The sequence below is a fragment of the Pollicipes pollicipes genome, unplaced genomic scaffold (assembly GCF_011947565.3).
Source record: "Pollicipes pollicipes isolate AB1234 unplaced genomic scaffold, Ppol_2.1 Scaffold_6052;HRSCAF=7182_pilon_pilon_pilon, whole genome shotgun sequence".
Taxonomy (NCBI): Eukaryota; Metazoa; Arthropoda; class Thecostraca; order Pollicipedomorpha; family Pollicipedidae; genus Pollicipes; species Pollicipes pollicipes.
This window is the reverse complement of record NW_023596805.1, coordinates 14,671,391-14,698,313: the sequence shown is the minus strand read 5'-3', so window position 1 is coordinate 14,698,313 and position 26,923 is coordinate 14,671,391. Positions and strand designations below refer to the sequence as shown.

Genomic DNA, 26,923 nt, shown 5'->3' with positions numbered 1-26,923 from the left:
ATGTGCCCTGCACAGGAAATCGCAACGCATTACATGAAGATATCATCACCAGCGGTACCTTGGTTTCCTGTTGCATCGGGCGTTCACCTCTTGGTGCAATCCCGGCTGGTAACACTTGGCACCGTTCCAAGACGGGCGGTTACTTCATGGTCCGTCTGCAAACTATCTGCCAGCCGAAGGCGGGAGTCGCCCCTGTGATGCAACTGAACGACGCCTGAACTATGGTCTGATCTCATCGGATCTTACGGTGATCCGAATCGATCTGATCGATTGAATCATCGCGATCCCATCAATCACTGCTCATCCATCACTGCTCCTCGCTAGGATATTTTGAGGTTTGGAACGCCAGCCGAACACGCCCGCCAAGCGGCGATCATGCGCGACGCAGAGCGGGCGGCCGGCGGCCGGCCGCGGCCGGCCGGCTGGGACCGGCACGGGTTGCGGCGACCACAGGCGTTTGTGGGCCGGTCGGCCGCGCCGACTGCCCCACCCAGTCGTCGCCGGCCGGCGATCGACTCAAGTGAGAAAATGAGCCGGTCGCGCCGCTCCCGCGGAACTGTGCCACTGTGGACCAACGGTACCCGACGCGGCCGGCCGGTGAGGCCGCGCCGGGAGCTCACACGGCCGGACGCCGCCCGCCCCGGCCGCGGCTCGGGCCGTCGGTGCCGCGAGGCCTGCTGGACCCAGGGGATGACTTTATTGAAAGAGCTGTCACATTCACCAATGCTAGCCAGCTGTATGGCCTCTTTCAATCTCAAATGGAATGAAGTATGGATATTTTTATCGCAGTGAGGATGTGGCGGCTTGAGGAAAACGTGGCATACGTTTGCATAGAGGCCACCTATGCGCTCATCACGCCTTGTCATTTTTTTCATTAGAACGTCACCCTTCCGCCTCGTCTTTGGTCGACGTTCGGAGTCCAGTCAGCTGACTAGCCAGCTGACGGACAAGCCTGGGGTAAGGGGGAGGAGTTCACTGACTGGAGGTGGCACTTCCGGCCTCACGTCCGGAGGATAGCGTGAGAATCTGGGGGGAGTACAGTTCCTGCCTGCAGGGTCGACGAAGTTTCCCTTGTAAATTGAGTTCGGTCGCTGAAGAAAGCCGTCAGCAGCATGGTGATGTGTGCACGGACATGCGTCCAGATCCAGACGCGCAGCGCTTTGAGTGCGCAACATGTGTATGCGTTCAGTGCTCACCTGAAGTTGGTCGGTGCTTTGCGACTAGCTTCGGACGCATTACTTAGACGCATTACTTCGGACGCATTACGCATGACTTAGATTATCCTAGCTTATTGGACCCCAAAAACTATCGCAACGTGTGTGGTACCCACAAGTGAAAATGGCAAAACGAGCTAGAGTAGGGCCTATGCCTTCCCGCAAGCCCCCACCAGCGAATTGTTGCGCTGATCGCCAGCTGAAGATGCGATCGAGCGTGTTTGGAGTGCGGCTTCCAGCGCCGCCCGCCGTCGCTGCGGTGTGTACTGGTCAGTACCGGTGTGTACCGGTCAGTCCGCCTGTGCCGCGCTGCTGCGGCCCGGCGCGGCCGGCTGCGTCCGCCGGCTGGTGGGAAGCGCAGGCTTTTCACATGATTTTCGGAGCCGCGGCAGTTGTCGGGCTGAATTTCTCAGGCCGTGCCCATGGGTTCCGCTCCGGGCGCAGCCACCGCCAGGGCGTCAGTGACCAGCGCGGACCCCGGAGACGGCGCTGGTCACTGTCAGGCCGTGCCCACAGGCTCCGCTCCGGGCGCAGCCACCGCCAGGGCGTCAGTGACCAGCGCGGACCCCGGAGACGGCGCTGGTCACTGACCAACGCGATCAGTGACACCGATCGCCTAGCGGCGCTGCACGGGCAGCATCACTGCAGCCAGCTGCCAGCGCAGCATGCATGTGCTGCGTTCATCAAATTCCGCGATCAGCGGCAGTCACCGACGCCAGTACGCTGATGACAATCAGCAGCCTGGTATGGGCAGCGTCTGCAGCCTCTCGATGATAATCAGTCCGACACTTCGCATTGCTATCAGCTTGCCGCCGGTAATAGCCAGTACAACACGTAAAACAGTTGCCCGCTTGCCGGCTGATAATCAACGCAGTACCAACTACCACTACCAAGCGGAAGGTGATAATCACCCCGCCGCCGCCTGCCGTCATCGTCGGGCCCACGATCAGCTGGCTCCCACGGCGTCGGACAGCGTCTCGTTCCCATGGAAACCGACAACGCCGGCGAAGCTGACTGCTGTGGGGCGCTGGCCCAGATAACATTGCCGGCCGGCAACTGAACTACCGGTCCGGCAGGGGACGCCCGAAGCCACGGCTGCGGGGGCGGGGGATGGGCGGGCACTTATGCACAAGGACGAAAACCATCCAATGGACCACTCCTCCCAACACTTAATGGCCGCCATATGACCAACGTAGTCGGCGCGACCGAAAACCCAAATCATCATCGCCATCATCCAACAATTAAGGCATGTTTGTTGTCCTAGTTTGGGTCGGTCTCAGCGTAACCCTCAGCAAGCACTGTGGTTTGCTGAGGACACAGTTGAAACAATGATCAGAAGATCCCAGCCGCACTGCCCTTGGCGTCATCCCTTCAGACCTCGCCTGTCCACCCCTGCCGTCCGGCCAATCCCCGCCTCGTGCGGTGGCCCGTCCCCGGCGTGACCCCGTGCCTGACACGGGCTGGCAGCAGCTGGCTCTCGACGTCACGTGGTCGGTGATGTCATCGGCGCCGGCCGAGTCCCGCCGCACGGCGTCACTGGCGGTCGGCCGCTCACGTCCGGCGCAATGAGCGATGCAGGCGAGCCTCCTCGCCGCTTTGAGTCCAGCTTTTTATCGAGTGGCGGCTCGGCTGCTGTGATGCTCCGAGGCTGGTGCGGATGCGGCCTTACCAGTTGGCAGTTCTGTGCTGATAGAAATCGACCTTCGTTGTACCAGGAGATACTGGTTCAGCACCGTTATCAAGCAATAGATGGCTTATGCTGGTAAAATTAGACGTCTCAAGCTGTGCTCGTGATCACCATGAACGTGTGCTGATGTTTACCATGGGCACGTCTTGAGACGTTGAGGAAAATAAGAAAGGTTAGTTGATAATGATGCTCAGTCAGTGTCTTCTCCTGAAGTAAAGCTTCGGTTATTGTCGGCATATAAACTCCCAACTCGTAGTGCCCCAAAACAGGAGCTCAAGACCCTTCTCACTTATATCACTGATATTGAGTACAGACACGGCCTTGTTCATGGCTGCAACTGCAGTGAGGATGGCTATATGAGACTGCATTTTCAGAAACAACATTCCTCAATGCTAAATTGGGTTGACGTCTGGCACAACAGTATCAAACTGTCGAATTTTCCTTGAATTAGACCTCGCCGTATCGCGTAGGGGTACGCGATTTTATATCGTCCGTGATACGTTCGTGCTTAAGACCCATTTCAAAGGCAAGAAGTGTCTGTTACAAGCAGATGATTACAAATACATATCTATCGATGTCCAATGGGTTTTCGCAACCTTGACTAAACTGCAATATTAAACATATGGCTGGTGTGTAGGTAGTTATAGGGCTGGTGTGTAAGCAGTTGGTGTGTAGGTAGTTATATGGTTTACAACTGGTACCATGCGCCATAGAATTAAGTATTTTGAGGGCAAATGGTGTTGTCCAGCATTCCGCAGGAGCTGCACGGTCATTGCAGCGACCCGCGAGGAAAGCTGCCCGAATTACGTGCTGCTTACAGGCTTTAGAAAGTGACTCGCTCTCGGGCAGTGTCGAATGGACCTCCGTTCGCCTAAGCCAATCGCGCGACGAGGCAGTGAGACTTTCGTTGGGAGTTGAGATTAGCATTGGTCTGGAGATGTTTCTGCTAGTTTTGTAGTAACACCGCAACGTCATTCCATTTCTCCTCGTGCTGAACAAGCGAGAACGACGATTTTTCACATTCAGCGACTATGACTCAGTGCCGGCGCGAGCAATTCAGTGGCAGCCTCCCTAAAACGGCGTGATGGGTTTACAATGCTGATGCGACTTGAATACCGGCCTTCGAACGCGCAGTCACTGTAGACCACACGTCCCACCATCCAGTCCCACCACAAGTTCCACCATCCAGTCACCACGAGCTCACCGTAGGCACAAGTCACGGCGCTAGCTGACACATTGTCAGCAGCCAGCCGAGCATTCCTGGCCCTGTTAGGTCGGGCCGAATCAACTGCTCAGCTCGCCACGGCTAAAAGCAAGTGCATCTACGTATTTCTATCTCTCACAGGCGAATTCAAGGGGGCCGGCCTAGGCCATGGATGCCACCAAGGGAGTGAAAGCAACATATTTGTCGTATGTTTTGCCATAGGCTGGATCGAAATGTTGTTTTTTTCCAACTGGGACCGGATGCTTGACTTGCCTTGCTAGCCAGTGAGAATAGAATCGCAGCAACTTGAGCTCTAGCATTTCCTGACGGTAAGCATGACTATGGTGTCCCGTAAAAGTTAGTCACCCAGCTGTCGTGATAGAACAAATGCTTACAGGTCGAGCAAATGTGCTGTGAATTAATGGATTTCTTTGGAGGAACGATAACATTGGAATGGACAAAAAAAAACGACGCCATTTGGACGTGAGACGACTTCGCCTGCTTTTCCCCGAGCACCATACATCGCCCGCGCTTCTGCCTGACGGTAGCCGGCCGCACCTTCCCCGTCGTACAGGGGTCAGCCGTATCCACTTCCGGCACGACTCCCAGCAGGCCAGGCCGAGACCGGTGCGCGTGCCGCCGTGGAAAGTCGGTAGAGGGGGAGGGGGAGGGGGAGACTGGTCTGATCGGCTCCGCCTGGCGGGTGGGCGGGACGTGTGACGCCTCTTCTTCCGCAGTGGAGGAGCACAGGAGCGGATGTCTTCCCTTCCCGATGAACTGCAGAAGGCTTCAGAGAATCTCAGCGGGGTCGTTTTAATGTGCGGCTGCATTTTGCCTGTACGAATCAACCGAGAACCCATCCTGATATCAGTACATGAGCAGCCAAGACATGTTTTGCTGTTGGTAGACCTCCTCTGCAAGGTTGTGCTCCCAAGATACGCTGCATAGGTATGTGGCTACCGCCCATACATAGGCACTATAGGGGCAAGCTGCTTGTGTCGAAAACATGCCTCTGAGACCACGCGCCCTCGTTTAACACAACGCTTAGCTCCGTGGCCGGAGCGTACGTGCCTATGTGTGGTGGGCGTGTCTTTCTCGTCAGCACGGCCGGTTTACGAGGTGCGCGGTAGGCGTGCCTTTCTCGTCAGCACGGCCAGTATGCGGGGTGCGCAGTGGGCGTGTCTTTCTCGTCAGCACGGCCGGTTTACGAGGTGCACGGTGGGCGTGCCTTTCTCGTCGGCACGGCCAGTATGCGAGGTGCGCGGTGGACGTGTCTTTCTCGTCAGCACGGCCGGTATACGAAGTGCACAGTGGGCGTGCCTTTCTCGTTAGCACGACCGGTATGCGAGGCGCGCGGTGGGCGTGCCTTTCTCGTCAGCACGGCCGGTTTACGAGGCGCGCGGTGGGCGTGCCTTTCTCGTCAGCGCAACCGGCGACGAGCGCTGCTCGGAGATGGCGTCGGCGCGACAACGCGCGATATGTGTGTCAGCACCTTCCGGTGACTGGAGAAGTGGGATCTTCAGTGCCGCGTGCCGAGCAGGCCGGAGATGCCCCGTCAGCGCCCGGACTGACCCGACCCGGCGCTGATTCAGGGTTCGAGCGAACAGTTGAATGACTGGTTCACAGCCGGACCCGATGGCTGCACCAATCTGATTCCCAGTGAGTCAGATGACATACATGCAACGCTCACCACACAGGGCGGAAGGTGATGCCTTCCCTTGTTATGAACGTCCGAAGATAAATAATAGACAAAAGGAAAGTCGAGAAATCGAAAGGTTTTTACTGGCTACTCCATAACTGCAGTTTAAACGCTTACAAGCGAAACTTTCGACCACTGTCATTAAGCGAATAAATGTGCTGGGAAGGAGAGAAGTAAGCTCACAACACGCCATCGCTGCGCGTGGGGCGTTAAGGTCATCAGAGGCGCGACTGGCACCCGGCCGTAAAGTCCTTCGACTCGACATTGTCCGCTTCTGTTCACGCGATTAGCACCCGGCCGTGAAGTCCTTCGACTCGACGTCGTCTGCTTCTGTTCACATGCGTTGTGTTGACATGGCGCGAGGATCATTTGGGCCTGAAGATGCGCAATTCATCTCAGAATTGCATTTAATCCCTCGCTCATCAACAAGCAGGCGATTTACGTTGCGTCATCTCAAAAAAAAACTTTCGTATTGACATTGCTGGACTTCCAAGAGAGAAAATTGAAACGACATCATTTTGGGAAGACGGTTTTTCGATGCACAAAAAAAGACAGTCATGCTCTGCGCATAAGGCAGTGAGTCATCGCCGAGTGCTCGTGATCACACTCGACCTCAGTGCCCGCCCAGGCGCCCGTGACCTTTCGGGCTCCCCAGCCAGACGAGGGGTGCCTCAGTGGGTCCGGAGAGTGAAAGGCCGGCCTTCCCCGCCCGGTGCCAGGTCTCGCATCGGCCAGAGTCTTTGGCGGCCGATAACATCCTGATCACACCGCCTCTTCCCGACTGCGGTCCGCAATGGCGGTCGTCATCGGGCATTGCTGATTGCTGTCGAGCAGATACGGTCCCGTCACCGGCTGCTGTGCCCCGCTGTTGTTGAGCAGATACGGTCCCTTCACCGGCCGCTGTGCCCCGCTGTTGTTGAGCAGACACGGTCCCTTCACCGGCTGCTGTGCCCCGCTGTTGTCGAGCAGACACGGTCCCTTCACCGGCTGCTGTGCCCCGCTGTTGTTGAGCAGATACGGTCCCTTCACCGGCTGCTGTGCCCCGCTGTTGTTGAGCAGATACGGTCCCTACACCGGCCGCTGTGCCCCGCTGTTCACAAAGGCTGCAATATCCAACTGGCATTGCTGCCTGGAAAATGCGTGATGCCTTATAAGAGTCTCGTGCTTTATCGCCAGCATGCGTGATCACCTTCGGCACGCAGAGATGTGAGGGGTGCTGTGGATAGCTTCTCCGCAGCGGCAGCGGCCTGATACAATCTGGGGAGTGCCTCCATCTGCCACATTAGGCCCGGACGTCGCTCCTGCCTGCTGTCATCTCGGAAAGACGTTTGTGATCATTCCCTCCCACTGAAGGTGTTTGGGACTCCATGCTCACTTTAGGCGGTGTCGTGTCTCGCTGCGTGCTCAGACGATGAGTATGGGAGCGGTATGCCCTGTACACCTCCCCCCATTAGCGAGTGTCTTATTGAATTTCGCTTGCGTTAGTCACGGCTGATGTGGTGCGCATCGTTGCGTGACAAATCAGAAACGGACAGATTACCTGGTGGCAGGCCGGTATGTGACGGTGTGTGATACGTTGCGGACTCTAGAAGCGCCAGTTAATCGTGGACCAACGAAAGAGAGAGCTCGAGTACATGATGAAGCAGCTTGCCGTGTTCTGAAGGAGTGCGTACGCGTGGGAGACAAACAACGTCCAGGCTCAGGCTCAGGAGACAAACAACGTCCAGGCTCAGGCTCAGGAGACAAACAACGTCCAGGCTCAGGCTCAGGAGACAAACAACGTCCAGGCCCAGGCGAATCGGCAACGAACAGAATGTCGCGGTGAAGGCAATAGCTCATACCAATTACCACACCGCCTCCCATGCAAAATAAAATCACCGAGCAGTAGCCCAAGTGAGTACAAAGCCAGGCTAGGGACCCACAAGCTAGACAGCCACCATATGAAGAAGCGATCAGCCCGACGACTTAAGAGCCTTCCAAGACAAACAGCGGCGTCCCCGCCGTCCGGGCGGCCACTGGCGGCCGGCCTAGGCGGGGACCAGGCGGCCGGCCTAGCCAGGGCCGGCCGGCTCTCGAGCAGCGGCCGGCGGCCTCGCCGTCCGGCCCCGTGGTCGGCTGACCGTCTCCTCTAACGGGGACCGCGCCCGGCAGCCGCTCCGGCGCCGCCGGCCGCGCCGCTGCATGCACGCTGCAGCCGACGACCCAGCTGACCCACATGGCTGAGGATTTCCGCATATTGGCTCAATGAGATGCCGGCGCGACGCCAGCGCCTCTACCGGCCGGAATGCGAGGCGGCGCCGGGGGCGACCAGTGGAGATGGGTCGGCTCGTCTCGGTCGTGGAGGGTGTAGGTACCAAAAGGGAATGGTGGAGGGGACAACCGAGTTTCTGCTGTTTTGAGCGTATGGGTCTTGGGATTGGCTCTGTCGTGAGCACAGTCGCTCGCCGTTTCTCCCTAGCCGGTCGGTGGCTGAGTTTGTGTTGCTAGGCGACGCCGCCGTGTCCTCCGTGACCCGGTCACGTGACTCTGCCGCCGGGTCACGTGACTACGTCGCCTGGGCGTCCTCGTTTGGCAAATTCTGAGTAATCCGAGGAATGGGCACACTCTCCGCTGGGAACGACACCGAGGAAACTGAACAGTCCTGTCTCGCCTCGCCGAGACAAGACGAGACGAAGCGAGACGGAACGAGGCGGATGGGACGAGACGGGCGGGACGACACGGGACGAGACGGGCGGGACGAGACGGCGTCTCCGAGAAGGAGAGTGAGCCTCGCTGCTTCCGACACGCCGCCGGTGGCGCGCCGCCGCCTCGGGGGCTGACTCGGCGCCGCCTGCGCCACTTGCTGGCGCCGGTGCGTCGCGCTCGCCTTGCTTCGCAGCGGGCGGGCGCCGCGTCTTCTCGAGTCGGCGCGTGCGGGCGCGGCCCAGCCGGACCGCTGCTGCAAAAAGGTGGCAAACAGGGCGCGGCGGCGGGAAGCGCCGCCCAAAAAACGCCCCCGTAATCCCAGCTATCTATGCGAGATCGCGTCACTGTATTCAGGCCGTCTAGACGCCCGCGCACGGTGGTTTTTGCGGCCGATGGAGGGTCGCGAGCAAGCAGAAGGGGGTGGTCAGGTGGGGAAGGGGAGCCAGATGGTACAGACTGGTAATTTGGGTGCAGCCAGTTGTTAAATCTGTACTGGACGGGCGGGCTGTATTCAATTATGGGAACGTTGGCAGACTCCTCGGTCAGGACACCGTCAGGTCATGCAAAAACAACCATTACTGGCGGTTTTCAGCGCACAGCGCCGTCAGTTCGGCCCGCTGGTTATGTTCGGCTAATGACAGAGCCGGCCGTGGTGTTTGCGATTTTCCACGCCCTGAATTCGCCGACCACCCTCCGAGACCAAACACAGCGCACTTGTCAGTCACGCTGCTGTGCCAATTTTGAAGCGCCGCATGGCCCCCGCCAAATACCACCTCGTCACCAGGGACACACATAGCGCTGTCACGCCATCAGCAGCACACAGCGGCTGGGATGTTACCGACTGCGCGCACAGGAGGCTCCTGCATCGCTAGCAATGCACGCAGGGACATGACTTGTCTGAAATAGCGAGAGGTAGCCCAGTGTTCTGGTCAGTTATGCCCATGCATTGTCATTGGGTCAGAGTTCAACTCTCACCAAAAGAATTGGCGATTCCTCTGCCGTTTCCCTGCCCCCCTCCCCCCCACGCCAACTACCGCTGTGACCAGACAGGAGGATGCCACGTCATCAGGGGCGCACAGCAGATCGTAGCACCACCATCTGCCCGTCGCCGTCCAGCCGGTGCTTACGAGGCAAGGACAATCGCGTTAGTGGGCTCTCGAGGGGGCCGGGAGCGGCCGAGTGTGGGCAGATCAGCCCAATCCAGCCGTCCCACCGGAAGATGCTGCCCGATAGCCAGACGGCTCACGCATGTCGGCATCCGCACCCGGCGTCTAGCCTCGCTGACTGACGAGACCGCCTCAAGACGGGGACACTGACGCAGCTGGGGCGAAAGATACCCGCCAATACGGGGATGCAGCTAGGACGAGGGATACCCGCCAATACGGGGATGCAGCTAGGACGAGGGATATCCGCCAATACAGGGATGCAAATGGGACGAGAGATACCTGCCAATACAGGGATGCAGGTGAGACGAGGGTTATCCGCCAATGCAGGGATGCATCTGGGACGAGGGATACCCGCCAATACGGGGATGCAACTGGAACGAGGGATACCCGCCAATACGGGGATGCAACTAAGACGAGGTGGGCGCAAACTGGCCCCGATGCCAACGCGCCCTTAAACACCAAATCACCACCACCACAACTGGGACGGGGGATACCCGCGAATCAGCCGGCGTATTTCTATGCAGTGAGGCTGCTGCCAATGAATTAATTGGTTTCTGGGGATCCTTTTTGGCTCGTAATGCGGTTTATGCTAAGTTTCCGTCTTTTTGCGTTGCGTAAGTTTTTGTTCTTTTCACTTGACAAAAGTAAAAACACTTTTAGCTCCCTTTTTGCATCGTGAGTTAAGCGTGTTTACCTTGAGGTTTCACTTGATGTAGATAAGAAAGCCTCCAGCTTCCAGCTTATCGGCACTTTGAGTTCAGAGCTGTTGTACTGAGGTTTCGCCTTCCAGTGTAATAGGTGACACTGGTTTAAAGACGTTATAGAGTAAACATTGGCTATATTGACCTCCTGCGTAGTCGCGGGTATGGACGTAGATGGGGGTAGGAGTGGGGTGGGTGGAATACCCACACTTCTGGTAAGAGTAATTTGCTCACCCAATGCCAATATATCCCATATAAAAAATGTTTGCTCTACAACGGTCCTTAACTTGCACTTCCTGGTATGTCGGAGGTCGATAACTTGGTGTAAGGTCTCTGAATTCTCGTGGGATGTATGTTTCTTACCTGCCCTGCACCAGTCAACTGAACAGTCTATGGTTCTATCTCTGCTCCCCAAATCTTGCTAAGCCTTATGTGCATGATCTTTTGCAATGTCTCGTTGGATCAAATCACATTCTGGTCACGGGTATTCGAACAGTATCAACATAGACCGAAAACACATAATTTGACCATCCGCTTGTCGTGCTCACTCACTTCTCGTCTGTGCCTTATATAGCGCCAAACAACGGCAGACATTCAGCGGGCCAGCACACGATAACCCCGCCTTGCTGCCGTTACGAAAGCGGCCGAGTCTGAAATGAGGCAGCTCGCCCTGCTCAGTCCGTGAAGTCGTCTGCTGCACCTCCGCCCGCCTCTGCTGGCTGGCCGCCGCTCCGGTGACGTCACAGCAGGCCAGAGGCGGCGCAGGCGGCGGATGGTACGGCGGCCACGTAACTGGCCGGCGGAGCCTGGCACGGGGTCACGTGGGCGGACGGCGCAGGGCCTCTTGTCGCTCGCGGCTGGGAGCGACGAAGAACGTGCGCAGGGTCGTCTGGCGATGGCAGAAGGGGCCAGTCCTGCTATGGATGCAGGGGCTTTCTTGGTAAAATGAACAGAAATGCCATACATTTTCTGTCGGCTTTAAAACGCAACCAAATGCATGACATGCAAATTGCGTCCCTTCTGTCACGAACGCAGGCACTCATGCAAATAGATCCCTTTTCAAGTATTGATAGACGTGTCTAGTTGGTTGTTTGCAGAAAGCCCCGCTGGCAAGCTTTTTCAACATCAATGTTCACTTAGAATCCCCTAAGGTAGGTAGCCCTGTATACCGAGTGGCGTTATTGGCCGAGGCTGTAACGTCACTGTAATGCAGGCCGGCTGGCCGCCGGTGCAGCCTGGTTACGCCACTGTAGTCCAGGCGGGCCGGCCGCCGACACAGCCTGGATACGCTAGTTCACCTCGCGTGACGGCCAGTACGATAGCGGCGTTCGGCCGGCCCCGGTCCCGTTTTTCGCCTCTCGGGGCAGTAGTGTGCGGCGCCGGGGCCGTGTTGACCAGAAGCCGGCGCCGGTGCCCGGCCCTGTCTTGTCCTACCCGGTCATGCCCGGTCCTGCCTGACCCTGCCCGGTCCTGCCTGGTCTTGCCTGACCCTGCCCGGCCCTGCCCGGCCCTGTCCAATCTTGCCCAGGCTTGCCCGAATTTTTTTGTTTTTTATGCATGTCATGGGATAAATATGTAAGCGAACTCCATGATTGTCTATTCGAGCTCACGACATAATGCATCGTGCACGCTGAGGTCCGTGACGGCTGTCTTCCAATCACCGTCTGTTTCTTGTCAAGCCCGAATCTGGCGCCGGTTGGTGCCGAATCTGGCGCCGGTTGGTGCCGAATCTGGCGCCGGTCGGTGCCGCCTCCTGATAGGCCGTACCAACAGCAGAGCTGCATGAAGTCACACGTGCAGGGGAGTGGCACCATTACACGTAGGCATCGGTGCCGTCAGAACGTGCCGGTGGCTCGGCGTCGAGGGGATATACACGGACCGAGAGACACTGATTTTACGCTGCTGGTGTTGGGTAACAGCGGGTCGGTTGTGGCGGCGCTGACTTTACGCTGCTGGTGTTGGGTAACAGCGGGTCGGTTGTGGCGGCGCTGACTTTACGCTGCTGCTGTTGGGTGACAGCGGCTCGGCTGTGGCGGTGCTGACCTTACGCTGCTGGTGTCGAGTAACGGCGGCTCGGTTGTGGCCGTTCGAATTCCGTCACGCAAGCTTTTTCCCTACTGTAAGAATGAAACCAGTTTTTTGCCATCGATTGGGTTTACTTTCCAATGGTGTGTGAGTACGCGGTGTGTACGCATGTGATGGCTACCACAGACTTGCGCGTAGTTTCTCCTTCTCTCCAAATATTTCCTTTTGACACGCAATGTCCAATGCAGCCCGAATAAATAACTAGTGAAAGTGAACGATGATGGTGATATTCATGGCATGTTTACGCACGCTTATGCTATTCGTGGGGCAGATAGCCGTCCTATTTTCCTGCCTCTTCTGTTGAAAACAGTTCAGGAGGTGCTTATGCTTTAGACCGCGAAAACGCAGACTCGAGGCTATTTACATCGGAACCGAACTATTTTCGTTGAATCTGCAGAGCGTCCCTGTACTAATACTTTTCCAAGCTGATGGGAAACCGTTGCGAATGCCTTTGAAAGGCGTTCTGTTCTTGACTTTCCTAACCATCAAACACGTCGCTGACTATACGGAGCAATATTTTTCCGTTTAATACACACTCAGTTGCGCCCCCCCCCCCTCTCTCTCTCTCTTGTTACTTGCAGAGCAACCTGCCACCTCAGCTACTTAGCTCCATTAGCGGCCCCTGGCCTGGGAAGTTAGGCTCTTACAAGAGCGGGGTGTCGCAACTGGTGTTATGGCTATACCCAGTATCGCAGTTAACGTGGCGACACCGACGCTGGGTGATAGTCTAGCAAACAGCACCACGACTCGGGGCTCGCTGTGGGTTTTTGCTTCAATACATGGTTTTCCTTCTGCGCGCAATCTTTGCGGGCTTCGTTGGGCGCTTTCATCCCTTTCACCGGTAGTTTTTGGTGAAGCTCGTGGTATTAGTAGCACTGGTTGCTGAGATTATCCACTTGTCTCTAATCTCTGACAAATGCCGCACCGGCCACACGTTTCTAATGCATGCGCGCTGTTCCGTATGGCTCTGCAAACGAAGACCACTAGCTGCAGAAACTTTCCAAACATCGTCCAAAATCCATCGACCTGAAAAGCAGCTCGAACAGCCCGAGCCCGAACTTGACACCATCACCGCAAGGCGCGCTCACCTCCCTCCACCTCCCGCCGAGGCCTTCACAGCCCCGTCGCGCCTGGTGCCATCTGGCGCCAGCTGATGATCGCCCTCCCCACCCGGACGCCGGGACGGCGGCGTGCGGCCCCAGCCCGCGGCCGGGCGGTGTCTGGCGGGGCGATCACGACCTCCTCACGCCCCCGCCGCGGCCGACCCGCGGCGCGTGCTTCACCAGCCACGGACGCGTGCCAAAGTGGCCCAGTTCTTTTCACCATTAATAGAGGGCGGCTGGCCGGGCCGGCAGCGGCTCCTGCGCACACTCGCGGCCCGCTGGGTCTGGCAGACGAACTGTGAAACAAGCCCGGCGAGCCGTGCACGCGGCGCAGGCTGTCCCCGGGTCGGCGGCCGCCGCCTGCTGCCGCGAAACGGAGCGTCGCGCGCGGCCGACTTAGCAAGCCAGCTGGCCTGGTATGTGGCCAGCAGGCGGCTGGAGACCGCAGGCGCATTTCAAAGTACGTCTGTCAGCTGGCGCGATGCAAGTTTTGGACTTTGAAATCATGCCATCCACAGGGGTTTCCGTGTTCGTCGACATGGGGGCGGCAGAGATCATAGGCTCCCGTTGTGCCGCCCACTGCGGCAGGAGTGGCCATTGTTCCGCAGTGGATTGTTCCTCTCCATCGTCAGGGTTAGGCACTCACCTGCGGCCCCGAAACACCGGCGAGCTGGCCCCGCGTCTGGGTTGAGGAATGCTCTGTCCACCTCATCTCTGCCCAGACGGACTGAGTGGAGTCTGCCAGTGGGCCGGCCGACGTTTCTCCCCCTCCCTCTCTCCCCCGCAGAGCCGTCAGACTCGGTGGCAGGGCGGAGAAGGGGAGGGGCTCTCATCGCGCCACCCCCGCCGCGCGTGAAACGATTTATGCGTCTCGGCTGGCTCTTTGTCTGTGCCGGCCGCCAGCTGACTGGATGACCGCAGGGCGCCCCATAAAATGAAGGTGCGCACGCACTCGGAAGGGGGCAACGCCCCCACCCGTTACGACACGGGACGAGCGCGAGGGCGGCGCGCTGGGTATGCAGATGGTGGCATCACGCGCTCTCGAGCGCCAACGGGATGGCGCTTCATTTGCCGCGCGGGACAGTTTGTTAGTCATCATTCATACTGGTCGTTAAGATGGCAGTCCAGGTACCATCTATTGAAAGGGAACCGCGTCACGCAATTTAAATGTGAAGTCAGTTGGTTTTTAATGTTTACTGCTAACGGTGATATAGTGGTCTTCTCTGAATCACCAGTGATAGCACATTTACATATACACCAGGCAGTTGTCCACCATAGCAGCGCACTGGGACGAGCGGGCATTGTGTGGCTTCTCTGAATGAGGTCCTTATCTGCTCCGGTGCACCCTCGTTCTGCTTTGGTCTGCCATGCTCCCGTCGCGTCTTCTCCATGTCTTCTGCAGCAGCGTGTGCGCCTCGCGTCTGGTCGGTCGCCGTGCTCCGCCTGTGTGGGTGTCAGAGGTGTCACCACTCCTCCCGGCTCCCACACACACCCGAGCTGTCACCTTTGACCCGCGCTCAGAAGCTGCGCCTGCTCTGAGGTCCTCAGCCGACCACCTGTCAGAGGCGTCACCACTCCTCCCGGCTCCCGCACACACCCGAGCTGTCACCTTTGACCTGCGCTCAGAAGCTGCGCCTGCTCTGAGGTCCTCAGCCGACCAGCTGACGCTCCAATGGTGCGCTCGCTGGGTATTGCAGGTATGCGTTGGCGTGCTGGTCGTAAATCAAAACATGATGCGAAGTAAAATGTGACGCAGTGTCTGCACAGGCTAGGCTCCGGGCACCCGGGGCACTCCGAGCACTCACAACGGGCCCAAACGAACACCACATCCAGCGCCAGCCCTGGCCGTCCGCTGATGACGCCCTCCTCTCGTCAGGTACGGCTCTCACCTGGTGGTGATCCAGTCATACGACCAGAACAACTTCACGCGTCACCTGGCTTCGGAGGCGGTGGAGGAGTCCGACCCGGCTCGCTACTGGCTCGGCTTCCGCACACTCGACGACCTGAGCACCAACAGCCTGGAGACGGCCGCCGGCACACTCGAGAGCCAGTACATCGGCTTCTGGGACCAGGTGAGGCAGCCAGAGCCAGTGCATCTGTTCTGGGTATCAAATGAAGGTATTCCTGAACAGAGAGAGGGGAATAATGTCAAATAGCATTAGAAGACAATAGCTGGTGATGTTTGGTACTTGAAATCTGGCACTGTGTGTATTCATCACCACACTTTCGTGTGCACATGTGCAATACACCTTGGAGAGAAAAAAGTTTTTCATTGTTATGAAATCCTTTGAGCCTGCTTGATTGGCAAGGTGTCCCTGTCATGTACCAATGTAGCCTTAATTGCCTTAGTTTCTCGCTAATGTACCCGGGTAAGCTCCAAACACGGAAGATGTCGTCCTGTCTGCGCGGCGAGCGCCGCTGGGCGCTGACCGCCGTGTCTCCGCCGCAGGGTAACCCGCGGCCCGAGCTGGGCGAGTGCGTGCGGGCCCGCTTCACCGACGCGCGCCAGAGCTGGGCGCTCAGCACGTGCGAGTACCTGCTACCGTTCATGTGCCGCGCCACCGCCTGCCTTAAAGGTGAGCTGTCAACGCCGGAAGCGCTCCGCATCCGCCACTGGGCGGCGCTGGGATCGAGGCCGACGGGCTGCTGGATTTTCTTTTGTGGGCGAAGTTTTACTGAGAAAATGCTCTAAAGAAAACGTCATCGAGCATTTCATCACAGAGTAACCATTGGCACCATCACTTTATTCGCTATTTATTATGTGCTGAGTATTAGCTAGTGGCAAACGTTACCATGTGGGTACAAACAGTTGGTCACGTGCCGCGTCACATCGTCTCCACCGTTGATCACGTGCCGCGTCACATCGTCTCCACATTGCGATGATGATACACCCAAGCATAAACGGGCATCGTTAGGTTTTGCCCACGTTGATCTGGGTTAGGTGCCACCTAACGGGTGTCTTTTTGTTGTAACTGTTCCCAGCACCCAGAATATCTTCAGATCCGCACGGGTTTGCCCTGGAGTTCTACTCGTTAGCAGTTTGAGATTCATCCTCATTCCAAGCAAAAACTTAAATGACAGCACAATGGGTGATTCCTGGAGTGTGATGCGAAGACGGTGACAAAAACCAAGCGGGTTGGGAACATTGTGAAAGAACGCAAGCGAAGGCCATCTTCGGGCGCCAGAGCGCCAAGGGCGACCTTCCGTGCATTAGTCAGACAGTTCTTCCGACCTTGACGCTAGCAAGCCAAAAATCCAATCGGCCTCCGAACTGAAGGCTAGCCGCGACTCTTGACTAAGTCGCGAGGTTCTGCACACCACGTCACAGGCGCAGCCAGTGCAGATATGGGTATCCTATCTTATACCCATTTTTGTCATTTTTCACCATTCCACTCTAACAAACTCCTGACAGTGAGTTAAAACCAGCGTGATGGTTCTCACTGAGTTCCCCCTCCCCCTAAAATAAAAACCCTGAGTGCGCCCCTGCATCTAGTGACGTGCGGATTATAGCCGCTCTACGCGGCGGGACATCCAAGCGATTTGGCGTACTCGTTGGTATATCACGGAGGTCGCTCTGCGCGAGACAGCTTTGTCACATGACCTGCTGGATCAGTGTTCTTCGTGACTGGCCCGGCCTGGTCAGCTGAAATGAGCCGCCACTGAGGGGGGGGGGGGGGGGCAACGAATGTCATACACTGATCTTACCTTGTTTGTTCAGTTACTTGTAAGGAGCGTCTTCCGCTCGTGGGATCAGCGCGTAAGAGCGTAGCTGTCACCACAGAAGCCGGTTTCCAGTCTACTTTAGATTGTGTAGTTTGCGTGATCCACACGCTAACAGCAGGGCACATTGTGTGATGTGTTGTCTGTGATTGTAGCATGCTGTCTGTTCAACATCACGATGTGATAGCAGCTTTAGGTTCTGTATGTCTGCTTGTTGCTTGTGCAGGCTGTAGCTATGTCCGTAAAGTGCCCTACAACAACGGCGAACGTTTGTGAGGTGACTTGTAAGCCGCCGTGTTCAGATGCACAGGACACGTTATGTACACCATGAAACGTTCTTCTGTGTTGCGCAGGTCACTTCCACTGCGCCAACGGCAACTGCGTCAACGGAGCCTTCCAGTGCGACGGAGAGAATGACTGTGGCGACATGAGTGACGAGAGTGACTGCCAGGCCACCACGCCCTGCCATGGTGGGTGCTGGGGCGGCACGACCCTCAGGCCAGCCCAAGGCTGCTTGGTGCTTTGTCGATGCATGGTGTGCATGCGAACTATGTAAATAAATGCATGCTAGCCTTTTCGTAAATGGACACATTTAAGTTTGGCAGAAGATGATCTCAAGGAGATTAGGTTTATTCCATGCTTTGCCCTCGGTATGCATTGGTTGCTGGATAACAAACAGCCCCAGGCTGATGAAATGCGCTGCGCGCGATCAAACCAGCTCCGTTTCGCCATCCTTGAAACAGGGTGTGCACGTCACAAACCATTGCCTTCCCCCAAACTAAGCTACAGCTCTACTTTCAAGTGGTCCCCCAATGTGCCATCAGTCGACGATAACTAGCGCGCTGACCAGCCGGCCTCATCCGCGCGCTCTGAGACCTAATGTGCCGGCCTCAGCCACGCGCTCTAAGACCTAATGTGCCGGCCTCAGCCGCGCGCTCTGCGACCTAATGTACCGGCCTCAGCCGCGCGCTCTAAGACCTAATGTGCCGGCCTCAGCCGCGCGCTCTGCGACCTAATGTACCGGCCTCAGCCGCGCGCTCTAAGACCTAATGTGCCGGCCTCAGCCGCGCGCTCTGAGACCTAACGTGTCGGCCTCAGCCGCGCGCTCTGAGACCTAATGTACCGGCCTCAGCTGCGCGCTCTGATACCTAATGTGTCGGCCCCAGCCGAGCGTTCTGCTCTGAGACCTGACGTGCCAGCCTCAGCCGAGCGCTCTGCTCTGAGACCTGACGTGCCAGCCTCAGCCGAGCGCTCTGCTCTGAGACCTGACGTGCCAGCCTCAGCCGAGCGCTCTATTCTGAAACCTGAGACAGTGCTGTGCCACTCCGCCCTGAGACCTGATGTGAGTGCCGTGCCGACAGTGTACCAGAGGTCCTCGTCGGGCACCATTGAGTCGCCCGGCTACCCGGAGAGGTACCCAGCCAACCGCGACTGCAAGTGGACCCTGGAGGCGCCCGTCGGCCACAAGATCACCCTCCAGGTCAGGCAGCAGTGGAACGGTTCAGGCGCTAGTGGACGGGGTCAGGCACTAGTGGACAGGGTCAGGCACCAGTGGACAGGGTCAGGTGCAAGCGGACGGGGTCAGGCCCTAGTGGACAGGGTCAGGCACCAGTAGACAGGGTCAGGCGCGAGTGGGCAGGGTCAGGCGCAAGTGGACGGGGTCAGGCACCAGTGGACAGGGTCAGGCGCTAGTGTACAGGGTCAGTCAGCAGTGGACGGGGTTAGACACTAGTGGACGAGGTCAGGCGCTAGTGGACGGGGTCAGGCACTAGTGGACAGGGTCAGTCAGCAGTGGGCAGGGTCAGGCGCCAGCGGACGGGGTCAGTCAGCAGTGGGCAGGGTCAGGCGCAAGCGGACGGGGTCAGTCAGCAGTGGGCAGGGTCAGGCACCAGTGGACAGGGTCAGGCGCAAGCGGACGGGGTCAGGCACTAGTGGACAGGGTCAGGCACCAGTGGACAGGGTCAGGTCAAGCGGACGGGGTCAGTCAGCAGTGGACAGGGTCAGGCGCTAGTGGGCAGGGTCAGGCGCAAGTGGACGGGGTCAGGCACCAGTGGACAGGGTCAGGCGCTAGTGTACAGGGTCAGTCAGCAGTGGACGGGGTTAGACACTAGTGGACGAGTTCAGGCGCTAGTGGACGGGGTCAGGCACTAGTGGACAGGGTCAGTCAGCAGTGGGCAGGGTCAGACACCAGTGGGTCAGGCGCCAGCGGACGGGGTCAGTCAGCAGTGGGTCAGTCAGCAGTGGACAGGGTCAGACACCAGTGGACGAGTTCAGGCGCCAGTGGACGGGGTCCGTGAGACAGGCGCAACATGACCGCTGCTGTCGTCATGTCCTCAAACCCAAATAAGCAGCTAGCCTGGCCCGCGAATTGCATGCCGGGCCTTTTGAAGCAAGCACGGATGGCAACGCGCTCCATGCAATATCGTTAGTGTCATAGGCGCAGGAATAAGGGAGCCTACTGCGCCATGACCTTCCTGCTGTTTTGAAAGTTTAAATGTAACGATGTGTCAGCGCCCGGAGATAATCGGTCAGAAAAAGTGGTTTGGTGCGCCCACTTTTTAGGACTTTCCTGCGCCACTGGCGATGTGGGTTCGTGGTTGGTGCCGTGCCGCCGAAGTGGTGATAAGCGCCGATAAAGGAGGCTAAATAAGGGCATTATTACTCGCGCACCAGCTAGATTGAGCAATGCCTGTTGGAGTGTCGTTGATAGCTGCAATCAGCCGCGCAGGCATTGTGTTTGAGCTGTTGCCCTAGATTTTTCACTCTGAGGCATCATGGTCTTGACAGCGATTTCCTCGTCAGACGTAAGGGAATTCCGAAACTGATAGCCAGAGTCCCGCATACGCAGAAGCTCCCCGCAGCGATGTTTGGTCAGAACACGCTGAGACTGAGGCGACTGAGACTGAAACTGAGACCGAGACTGAAACTGAAACTGAGGCGACTGAGACTGAGACAGTTGTGATCAAGTTATGTGTACCAGACAAGCTGTGAGCAGTCGGACGTCCCTGCAAGCCTGCGATCAAATGTGTAACCGAAACTTGCCCGCAGTTTTCGGCGTTCGACTCCGAGAAGGACTTCGACACGGCGCACATTCTGAGTGGAGGCACCACGGAGGAATCGTCTGTGAGCATCATGACGCTGTCCGGCCAGGAGCAGCTGGGCTCCCAGCTATTCACCTCCGCGTCCAACTTCATGATCGTCAAGTTCCGCAGCGACGCCAGCGTGGAGAAGTCCGGCTTCCGGTGGGTTACCGGCGGATCACAGACCTGAATGACTGGTGCGCGGCCTGTTCCCGCGAGCCTCCGCCCACTCCCTGAGGCCCTCGAGGATGTGTATTCGGCGCCCGCACCCTCAGGCCCCTCGAGGATGTGTATCAGTCGCCGCCCGCACCCCAGGCCCCTCGGATGTGTACGGCCGCCCGCACCCTCAGGCCCCTCGAGGATGTGTATCCGGCCGCCCGCACCCTCAGGCCCCTCGAGGATGTGTATTCGGCCGCCCGCACCCCAGCCCCTCGAGATGTGTATTCGGCCGCCCGTACCCTCAGCCCCTCGAGGATGTGTATTCGGCCGCCCGCACCCTCAGGCCCCTCGAGGATGTGTATTCGGCCGCCCGCACCCTCAGGCCCCTCGAGGTATGTATTCGGCCGCCCGTACCCTCAGGCCCCTCGAGGATGTGTATTCGGCCGCCCGCACCCTCAGGCCCCTCGAGGATGTATTCGGCCGCCCGTACCCTCAGGCCCCTCGAGGATGTGTATTCGGCCGCCCGCACCCTCAGGCCCCTCGAGGATATGTATTCGGCCGCCCGTACCCTCAGGCCCCTCGAGGATGTGTATTCGGCCGCCCGCACCCTCAGGCCCCTCGAGGATATGTATTCGGCCGCCCGCAACCTCAGGCCCCTCGAGGGTGTGTATTCGGCTCGGATTTGGCTCAGTGGACCGCACACATGTGTGGCCGCCTCATGGTTCTTGCGTAAACCGTGTTCCGATGGCCCCCGCTGGTCTAAGCTTGTCAAACGACTGGACGTGTTGGAATTAAGTGGAAGGAGCGTTGCACCGTGCCATGCAGCCAAGGACACACGATTGCCGACTCAGACGCTACACTTGTGGCACTTCACGCTCGCAAAACGCTTACGCCACTGAATGTGGGGACAATATTTTTGGGGACCATATTGGGGACCATATTTTTGAGTTCAAGGGGAGGAGGAATGGTGGTGTTTACCACTTCTTGGCGATAGGCTTAATAATTTTTGGAGCGAAAGAGTGTGCAAAACCGCGGCCACGATGTGTTAAAAATACAGTTGGCGATTTTCTATAAGGCGTGAGCCAGAGTCACGCAGAACTTACCTCTGAAATTCAGCCACTTCTCACGTTTGCTTCCACCTGCCAAATCGCTTTGAGAAGGACGGCCAAGACGGCGGCTCGAAGAAGTCCGTTTTGAGAAAACGTACCGTTGCCATGGTAGCGGAATAGTGACATCACAGTAGGTGTGACTGTGACGCATCGCCGTGTGCCGACGACCTCTGTGCACGGGCTCAGCCAGCTTTCTCGAGAAAGTTGTGGCAATTGAAAGGGGAAAGGCGGCAAACGTGCACAAACAATTAACTAGCAAATGAGGCAGCTCAGCAGCAGCTACCCACACTTCAGTGTCAACCCTATCACATGCGACTGTACCTCCACTGTGGTGCGTCCTTCCATTCTCATTGTGGGGCTTATTTGACTAAAAGCAACTAACATCACAGTCTTCTCACTCCCTAACCTCAGGTTTAGCAAACGCTTTGTCACACCCTTTTGATTAAGTAGCAGGTCCTCATAAGTGCAGGCCGCGTCATCTCGTGCTGCACGCAACTCCAAAGGTAAACCATTCAAGGTCATTGCACGTGTTTTATAGCTTGTCTCCTTACTGGTAAGGACACGTGATTCATTGTCCTGGAACAGGCAAGGATTTAGGCTGGATCGACAGACTGGATGTTTGCAAAACAGTGATGACCGTAGTGACATCCAGCAAACACAAATAGATGAACGGTTCCTTTCAAGAGATTTTAACAGCGGGCGTGATTAAGATTTACGCTGTGCTCTTTTGTAGCTGTCATGTCCGCTGTCAAACCAATCCGTCAGCATGCAGACACCATCTGACCGTCCCGGCTTAAAGCCACGTGCTCCCCTCTACCCTGCGACCTTGATAATGCCGTCGTCCTCTGCCGCGCGTCTCTAAACCACGTGACTCATGATCCAGCCGCTCGTTGGCAGACCACGCAACCGTCGGCGGCGGCCGCTGACCCCGTGACCCCGCGTGTCCCCAGGGCCTCGTGGAAGTCGGAGCCGCAGACGTGCGGCGGGGAGCTGATCGCGCCAGCGTCACCGCAGCGCCTGACATCTCCCGGCTATCCGGAGAACTACCCCGGCGGACTGGAGTGCCTCTACACCATCAGGGCGCAGCTCGGACAGATTATCACGCTGGAGGTAGGGAAAATCGACCTTGCGGCAGGATTGTGGGTGACTGGTGGCACTTTATCCTCGTCAGCCATGTTTTTGCGAGCGGACAAGTGAGTAATTGTGTCCGTCTGAAATCCGGCTCCTGTGGAGCCCGTTGTTTGGTGCCCGAGAACCTCAGACGTTAGGCGTTCTTAGACTTGACGTTTTTCTTAGACTTAGACGTCAGACGTTCTTGTCTATGAACAATGGTAAACAAATCTATCCCCGAGGTTTACACATGTCACACAGTAAATTCTCGAATGATGAAGACATGACCGTAACGAAATCGTGAGAATGGTTCCCGAAGACATCAAATCGTGGAGCATGAGAATGGTTCCCGAAGACATCAAATCAATTTGCACTGTCGTAGGTCCAAAAAATTAAAATCATGATGACGTCAACTGACACGAACGTTTTAACACAGCGTCACCTGTTCTGCTCAAGACCCAGCTCCATACGCCCCCTCCCCCTCCCCCCCCCCCCACACCCTCATTGCCGGCTGTTCCCCAGATCGAGGACCTGGACCTGGAGCCGGGGAATGACTACATCCGCGTGCGGGACGGGCCGGGTCCGAATGACCGCCAGCTGGCCTGGCTGACGGGCCGCGGTGCCGCCCGCTCCTTCGTCTCCTCCACCGGCAACACCATGTACCTGTACGTGCGCACCGACCTCGGCAACAGCCGCAGGGGCTTCAGCATCAAGTACAGCGCAGGTCAGTGGAGCGGGTGGAGGCGGCCGGTGCCGGACAGGACAGAGTGCGTCAGTTGAGCTCAGGCGGAGTACACGGGACGGGACGCGACCGAACACGGGAGGGGACGCGACCGAACCCGGGACGGGACGCGACCGGACACGGGACGGGACGCGACCAAACACGGGACGGGACACGACCGAACACGGGACACGACGCGACCGAATACGGGACGGGACGCGACCGAACACGGGACGGGACGCGACCGAACACGGGACGGGACGCGCTGTGACCAGTCTAACATAGACGGAACACCCGCGACGGGACTACGGCGTGACGCTCGCCAAGACAACGCAAACGTGTTTCAGCAATACGAATACGGTGAACGCTTCACGTGCTGGAAAGAACTTCTGAGTGTTGTCTTCTGTGCTCGTTATTGCCAGTAACCAGAACAGGCTGAGCCTGGGAGACGAACTGTGCGACACGCTCGAAGGACGCCGCCCTCGAACACCAGTCGCGATGCACGCAGCGTCGTGACGTCGCGAAGTCGATTTCACGGAGCACGATGCACGTCCGCTGCGTGTCTATGGTCCAGACGGCCTCATCTTCTGCGCCGTGACGGTCCCTGGTCCCGCTGCAGGCTGTGACGTGACGCTGAAGGCCGACAACGGCACCATCTACTCGCCGGCGTACGGGGTAGCCTACTACCCGACCAACCTGGAGTGTGACTACCTGATCCAGCGGCCGGAGGGTGGCCCTCTGAGCCTGCGCTTCACACACCTTACCCTGGACGAGACGGACGGCGTGCAGGTCAGTCGGGGTCAAGGTCAGCGGCGGGTCACGCCACACGCACTCAGTGGTCGTCTGTCCGGCTCTCCGTCGCACGCAAGCTGCATCCAGGACAGATCGGCAGTACTCGCGGCCCGCGTTTTGTCCACCTGACTGGGAATTCAGAGTGCTACCGCTCAGGCATGGAGTTCGCGAGCAGATGCGTCACAGAACGAGTACGTAACACACGTAGAGTCTTTCCATCCGCTTTTTAGGTCAACATCGCTGCACTGCAGCGGAAATGACGTAACCGCGAGAAACCGGTACCCCTCGCCGCACCGGGTGCACCACTAAACAAACGTCGCGCCATCCATCAGCGTACGGGCGGCGCGTTTAAAGCCCAGTGTCCCGCTGTGTGTTCAGGACTCGTCTCACTTGCAAGTGGGACTGTTCTGCGGAGTCCCGTGTCAGGCTGGCCACTGACGCGGGCCGGCCTCACACGAGAGAGTGGGGCGCGCAGATGACGAGGGTAACGGGTTATGTTTTGCGACAAGATGCACCCGGCTTCTTTCATGGTTTCTTCGTCTGATGGCATTCTGCAAAAACTGAATTGAGGCATCATTCAATTCACGAATTCTGTTCAGACACTGTCGTGCTGCTTACTGCACATGTTTTAACGGGAGTTACATTCTGCTCACCCTTGGGTTTTTGGTCAATGTTTTTGTTCACCATACGTGGTGAGCACAAGTTACATTCTGCTGCAAACAAAAAGTTTACTTTAACAATAGCGCACCGTGCCTAGACCTGGCTACCATTTTCTGAAGACATTGACACCTGCAGTACTTAACGCACCGTTTCTGTCTAGTGTCCTAGTTTCCGCTCGAAACAAAAATCACGAAGAATACTTTTGTGATATCGATGTCAAGAGTGAAAATGCGTTCGTTTCTTTTTGCAACGATGCTGAAGGAGTGACACGAGTCCTGATGTATTCGGTCGTATGAACATTGAACTGTTGCAGCCGGTGCACTTATTGGAAGGCAATGTCCGACGACGTGTTTTCACCCCGGAAACGCCCATAGTAACGCTTCATGTTCCCGATGCGCAAATATCCCAGATGTTCTGACCCTCGACCTTTTTAGAGCACGCAACAGCACTTGAGAAACACGACATGGCTTATCGTAGGAGCCAGAGCACGTGATGTATCATCCAGTGGCAGGTCCCAGAGGGGCAGCTCACGCAACAGACGAACAGATCACGGTCTTCACATGCTCCCAGCACACATAACACGGAAACATTATCCCTAAATTGGAATACTTGAGACTCCACGCTAGTAAGGCTGTCTTCCTAATGCCCGCGGTATCTCCGTCTGCGCCCTTTGATAAAAACTGTTTGCACGATATTGCAGTCTGCTCTACGGCTGGATACCACGTGGAAGGAGTGGCTTGGCCACGTGCCCACATTCCCCATGCTTAAGTCAGATGGTGCACGCAGAAAAGAGATCGATGTACTTAATGTGGGTGTATCCGAACAACGAAATACACGAGTCATTCACGTGCATTGCGAAATGCACGTGCACTTATAGGCGCTCCACGGAGTGCCAAATCTCCCTTCTCCCAACAACCAATACTTCCATACTGCGTGTGCTCCTATGGTCGGTGCCATCGACTCCTGGTCTCCACCTGTGGCCCCTGACCACCGTCAGTAACCGCTGACCCCCGCCTGTGATTTATAACCCCCGTGTGGTCCTGACCTCCGCCTTTGACCTCTGATCCCCGCTTGTGACCGCTGACCTCCGCCTGTGACCCTTGACGGTCGCTGGCCTGCTCGTCACAGGTGTACGACGGTCCGGACAGCTCGAGCCTGCGCCTGCACTCGGGCGCTGGCTTCACCGGCCAGCTGGTGCCGCAGCTGACCCTGACCGCCCAGTCGGGTCAGATGCTGGTCCGCTTCATCTCCGACCCGCTCAAGGCCAGCAGAGGCTTCCAGGCTGTCTTCTCGTCAGGTGCGCCACCTTTGGAATGCCCCGGACGCTCCGGACGTCCCACAAGGAGGCCTTTAATCGCACCGCTTCTCGTTATCCTCGCGTGGTATTTTTTTTTACTTTAAAAAAAATTGGGGCGTTTGTTCGATCATACTCTTCAGCAATTGTCCAATTATAGATTGACGTCTTGCACGAGGACTGGAAGCTGACAAATCATGTCATTTCCTAGAGTAGGCGATATTTATTTCTTGCATGACCAGTGAATACCGGCCTTGCTCGATTCACGCCGCTGGTAGCGCTCGCTGGTTGAGTGACGTCACACCGGTGTTTTCCAGATTGTCCCATGCTGGAGCCCGGCAAGGGAGCGCTGGGAACCAGCCGGGAGACCATATTCGGCACCAGGGTGACCTTCACGTGCCCGCCGGGTCAGGAGTTCGCCACGGGGAAGGCCAAGGTCATGACCGAGTGTATGCCCGGCGGCCAGTGGAGCGTCAGCTATATCCCCAACTGCCAGGGTGAGACGTTCGTATGACGCCATGAAAAAAACATGCACTTCTAAATACGTCATCTTTTTGACGCCTAGATTAGGCTTTAATCTTTAACTTAAAGCACCCACAACAACTTACGCGAACTTGCCGAAAGAACCACTTGCCATTTTTTGCGCGCTGCCCGTTCGTCATGCATCCATGCAATCCTCAACGCAATGAAATTGGACATCTTGGACGCATTTCGTTTGCATGGAGCAAATCACA

At 57.3% G+C, this 26,923-nt stretch overlaps 2 protein-coding genes across 2 annotated transcripts in view; one reads left to right on the top strand and one right to left on the bottom strand.

Annotated features, from left to right (window-relative positions):
• The window catches only part of LOC119104286 (uncharacterized), a 99,173-nt gene extending 97,924 nt beyond the window's left edge, over positions 1-1,249 (bottom strand). The window contains 1 exon segment of the mRNA XM_037227982.1: positions 1,197-1,249. Within this exon segment, the coding sequence (XP_037083877.1) occupies positions 1,197-1,249 (53 nt within the window).
• Positions 1,250-14,478: 13,229 nt separating this feature from the next.
• The window catches only part of LOC119104285 (sushi, von Willebrand factor type A, EGF and pentraxin domain-containing protein 1-like), an 83,656-nt gene continuing 71,211 nt past the window's right edge, over positions 14,479-26,923 (top strand). Inside the window, 11 exon segments of the mRNA XM_037227981.1 lie at positions 14,479-14,558; positions 15,421-15,616; positions 15,994-16,120; positions 17,618-17,734; positions 18,626-18,744; positions 20,313-20,506; positions 22,563-22,722; positions 23,245-23,446; positions 24,063-24,232; positions 26,024-26,192; positions 26,507-26,686. Coding sequence (XP_037083876.1) covers positions 14,479-14,558; positions 15,421-15,616; positions 15,994-16,120; positions 17,618-17,734; positions 18,626-18,744; positions 20,313-20,506; positions 22,563-22,722; positions 23,245-23,446; positions 24,063-24,232; positions 26,024-26,192; positions 26,507-26,686 — 1,714 coding nt within the window.